This window comes from Spermophilus citellus (assembly GCF_964194105.1).
Source record: "Spermophilus citellus genome assembly, chromosome: 5".
NCBI classification, from domain to species: domain Eukaryota; kingdom Metazoa; phylum Chordata; class Mammalia; order Rodentia; family Sciuridae; genus Spermophilus; species Spermophilus citellus.
The window spans coordinates 14,686,345-14,690,977 of NC_138186.1; the positions used below are offsets into that span (position 1 = coordinate 14,686,345).

Sequence of the window (4,633 nt, forward strand, 5' to 3'; positions counted from 1 at the left end):
CAAACAAAACCAGGCAAATTAGTTTGGCAAACAAAAATTCATCTAATAATGAGCAAAAAATGGGGGCTGTTTCACTGTTAAAGTAGTTTTGATTACAGGCAGATGTCTTTTTATTCTGTTTTTTCTATATCCGTTTTTCCTAATCCATACGGCTTAGTGAAAACCCATTTATTCTATCAAGAAATACAGCAGAGTTGGCCACAGTCTAAATATGCTTGACTAGAAAATTATGTCCCACAAAAAAACCTTGCAATGTTACATCATTACTCTATGGTAATTCATTGGTGCTGGCATCTGCCCTCACCAAAAAGCATGGCACTCACTGCCCAGTTTGAACACAGCACTACACAGAGAGAAGCAGTAACAGCAGTCTATAGAACTCTATTTATTTGTGTGCGAGCATTCAGTGAATGCTCCAAATCGAGAACGGTGCAATAAAAGCAACTTTTCATATAAATAGACAAGAAGGTGTGATGCCAGTGGCCACTTGGCGCTTCAAACTGAATTAAGCAAGAGTGATGCATGAGTAGGGAAAAGGAGAAAAGGGAGGCACAAGGAGGCAGGTTTCAGACAGTCAGTGCCATGAAAATGTTGTACTGCTGGATGTTTCGTTTGAGGATATCTGAGCATGGGCCAAGGACACGTTCAAATCGAAGTCGATCCAGCTTCACACACTTCAAGGGGCCACGTGCAACCACCGTGGCCGCACGAGGGCGATTCTTCAGCAGTGCAATTTCACCAAAATAATCAGAAGGCCCCAATCTTCCCACTTCAACAAAATCTTCGTTTTCTGACCGACGTTGCAGCACGGCAGCCGACCCCTCCAAAATAATGAAGAACTCGTCTCCTGGTTCTCCCTGCACCATGATGTTCTGTCTGTCTTCGAACTGGACGGGTTCCAAGGCATCGGCTACAGTGAGCCGTTCCCACTTGTCCAAAGACTCTAAAATTGACACTTTACTGAGGAACTCTTCGTACATCTTGCGCTTTTTCAGTGTGCTCCCCATAAGGATTCTTCGATAGCTGTTGCGGTCAATCCCCCACAGTTTCACGTTTGTCTTTGCTTTGACAGTGGCTGCTCTCGGTGTTCCATAAATCAGAGCGAGTTCTCCAAAGCTCCCTCCTTCCCCGAGGATGGTGGTCCATTCATTGTTGACGTAGACGTCCATCTCTCCCTGGTCGATCACATAGAAGTTATCCCCGTCATCGCCCTGCTGAATAACCGTCTCTCCAGCGGTAAAAAAGACGGGAAACATGGCGTAAAAAATATCATTCTTCTCATTTTCATCCAGGTGCGAAAACAGCACGTTCTTTTCAATGGCTTTGGCTAAAGCAGCTATTGTCTTAAAATCTTTGGGTATGACCTTTCTAACAAAAGACGCCGCGTCTTCCTCCGTGTAGACTTCGGCGCTGATGGCGCCCCGACGCCGCCGGCCCTTCACCACGGGCTGGGGCTGGGCCGGCGCCGTCTCCTCCGCCTTGGCGTCGGGGCAGGGGCCCGGCGTCTGCTGACTCTGGGAAAGCCTGGCCTCCTCCTTCTCCAACTTCTCAAAGTATTCCCGGAGGAACGTCACGGGTCTCTCGGGCCGCGCCGTGCACAGCTGCACGATGGAGTCCTTGAGCAGGGCCTGGATGTTGTGCTTCTGCGCGTACAGCTCGCACTCGCGGAGGCTGCGCTCCTCCTCACTGGCCGCGGTGCTGCCGGACGCCATGCTTCCTCAGGCCTGGGTCACGACCCCCCGGACCGAGCGGGCCCACCCCGCATCCCAGGCCAGTGGGAAGGCCTCCGTGATGGCGAGGAGGCCGGCGGCCCGGGGGGATGGGGAGCGGAGGGGCAGGGGGAGGCGCCCGGGGAAACGGAGGAGCCAGACCCAGATCACCGCGCGGGGTGCGGGGCAGGCAGGCCCGCGAAGGAGAGGGAAACGGATCTCGGGGAATGGCTAGAGGGAAGGGTGGACGCGAGGATTCCTGCCGAGCCTCGAGATCAGCCGAAACCGGCGGGGAAAATGATGGCGGATTCCGGTAAAAGCGAGCTGTTGTCCTTCCGGAAATGGGGGAGGGCGAGCGAGCGAGGAGGCCGCGAGGAAGCCCAGGTGCGCGAGGCCCCACTTCCGAGAGCGTCCGAGAGCGTCCGAGAGCGTCCGAGAGCGTCCGAGAGCGTCCGAGAGCGTCCGAGAGCGTCCGAGAGCGTCCGAGAGCGTCCGAGAGCATCCGGGTGGTGTGCTACATGGGGCCTTAGATGGAGATTCTTTATGAAGTTAAGGAAATTCAACTCAATTCTTGGTTTGCTAAGAATATTCTTAGCTTGACTGCTTGGAGTTTGCCAAATGTTTTTTCTCCATCTGTTGGTATGATCCTATGATTTTTTCTTTAACCTGTTGATAGGATGGATTCTCTTCAATTTTGAATGTTGAATCAACCTTGGACTCCTTAAATTCCACTTGCTCTTAGTGTATCGTTCTTTTCAAACACTATTGGATTTGATTTGCTAATATTTTGTTCAGAATTTTTGCATCTGTATTCTTGGTCTGTAGTTTTTGTGGAATGTCTTTGTTTTATTTGGATATTAGGGCACTGCTGATCTCATAGAATAAGTTGGGGAGTCTAGGGAGATTTAGAGTATGGTACATCCCTTCTCCCAGCTAGCTTAGGTTCTGATCAAACTCCAGTGGGTTACGATCTAGTAAGATAGTTTCTCCTGAAGTCAGAAAAATAAGTGCTGAGTGCACTGGTCTATTTTAAAAAGATCCCCTTTTCAGTTTTCCTGCTGAAAGCATAAGGGGATCCTTCTCTGATTACGGAAGTATAGGGACCCTCTGTGATTGGGTCGTATGGAATTTTAACTGTTAGGCTGGTCAACACTGAGTTTCCAGCAATTCATCAATTATAGTTCAAGTTTGCCTACAGCACTGGTTCCTGAGTTGCAAATCTCTATGTCTGCTGGTTGATCTCTCCAATTCTCGGGGCAGAGGTTTGCCCTATGACCTTACTTTCTCTGACAGATTTAAGTAGAGCTACTGATTTTCAGTTTGTTCCGCTTTTTAACCTAGGATACAGTACAGACTTCCAAGCTTCTTACATGCCAAAGTGAAAACTGGAAGTCTCTGTCCGTTTATATCTTTAAAACGTATTTTTCAGTCCTTCACCACATAGTATTTCTGTCCTATAATATTGACTGAAACCGGAGGAAAATTTTCTGGCAGGATCATTTACAACTTTCAGGCTCCATTCTTTGGAGGAAATTATGCAGACAGAAGCCTAATCTTTCAGGAGTTTGATTCTAGTTTTTGCAACTTTCTTTCAAAAGTTAGTTGACTTTTTTTTTTTTTTTTTTGGTCCAAAGTTGTTAATTGAAACATAGTGAATGAGTTGTATTGTTAACTGATGTTTTGAGTCATGAACAAAGGAGGAGTTGCTATTTGGGAGCCTCTGATGAATTAGCAGAATGATGAATTCTTAAAGTGCAAGAATTGAAAGATTGAAAACATCAGGGTGCTATTCCTAGTAATTCTAAAAGTTTTGTAAGTATTTTGACAAATAGGATTACATAAAGGGGAAAAACTGGAGCTGTCTGCCTTTCTTTTACTGTCTTTACTTCAGATGTAATAAGAAAATCACTACATTTATGATAGTACTACATATTTGGGTTTAGTAGGAATAACTGAGAAATGCTTTCCAACCAAATAAAGACCCAGAAGAGAAAAAACTTAGTTTTTTAAATAAGTCTCATAGAAGATATTTATCTAAAAAATCAGATTAATTTGTATAAATAAGAACTAATATTGTCCTTCCATATTAGTATTTGGTATTAACCTTTAGTAGATTCTTAAATATTGAGTGCTAGATGAGCAATTATTTCTGTTTAGATTTTTGGTTTAGTTTGTTTTTGCATTTTCGTGTGTGTCTGTGTGTGTGTGTGTGTGTGTGTGTGTGTGTGTGTGTGTGTTTTCAGTGCTGAGGATTGAACCCAGAACCTTGTGCATGGCAGGCAAGTGCTCGACTGGTCTAAGCTACACTCCCAACCCTTCACATTTTCTTGAGGCAACTAATACTATAACCTAGTGGTCAGGAGCATATCTCAGAAGTGGACTGAAAACTTGCTGTCCATTTACTGTGAGTGTGACCGCAGACAAATTAATTAAGCCTTCTGCTGTGGTTGGAATGTGGATTTCCCCCAAGGTTTCAGGTGCTGGGCACTTGGTCCTCACTGTGGCAGTACTGAGAGATGAAACTTTGAAAAGGATGTGGCACCTATTGGGGGGTCCCTAGGTCCATGAGAGGCGTGCCTTCAGAGGGGATTGTGGAACCTAGTTACTCTGGCAGGTGATCTCTCCCACTCTAATCTGCCATTAGGCCCACATCAGAGTCTCAGTCAGGGGCCTGCCCTGTCTTGGACTTCCATCCTCCAACTGTGAGCTAAGCATCTTTTCTTCAGAAGTACCTGGCTTCAGGTATTTCATTCTAGTAACAAAAACAAAACAAAACAAAAAAACAGACTAGTCCTCCTCTCCCCACTGGTTTGTTCTTGGGCAGAATGGGGATTGAAAGTCATTTTCTCCCAGGAAACTCATGAGGATCCAATGGGATAGTTCCAGTAAGTGTTCAATCCATGTTAGTTATTTGTATTTTAAAA

The 4,633-nt window shown here is 45.8% G+C and overlaps 1 protein-coding gene across 1 annotated transcript; it reads right to left on the minus strand.

Moving 5' to 3' along the window:
* Positions 1-566: 566 nt before the first annotated feature.
* Positions 567-1,712, minus strand: LOC308650332 (cAMP-dependent protein kinase type I-alpha regulatory subunit-like; the record flags this gene model as incomplete). The annotated part of the gene is made up of 1 exon (XM_081296401.1): positions 567-1,712. One exon carries the CDS (start codon positions 1,710-1,712, stop codon positions 567-569), a length of 1,146 nt encoding a protein of 381 aa, XP_081152527.1.
* Positions 1,713-4,633: the final 2,921 nt, after the last annotated feature.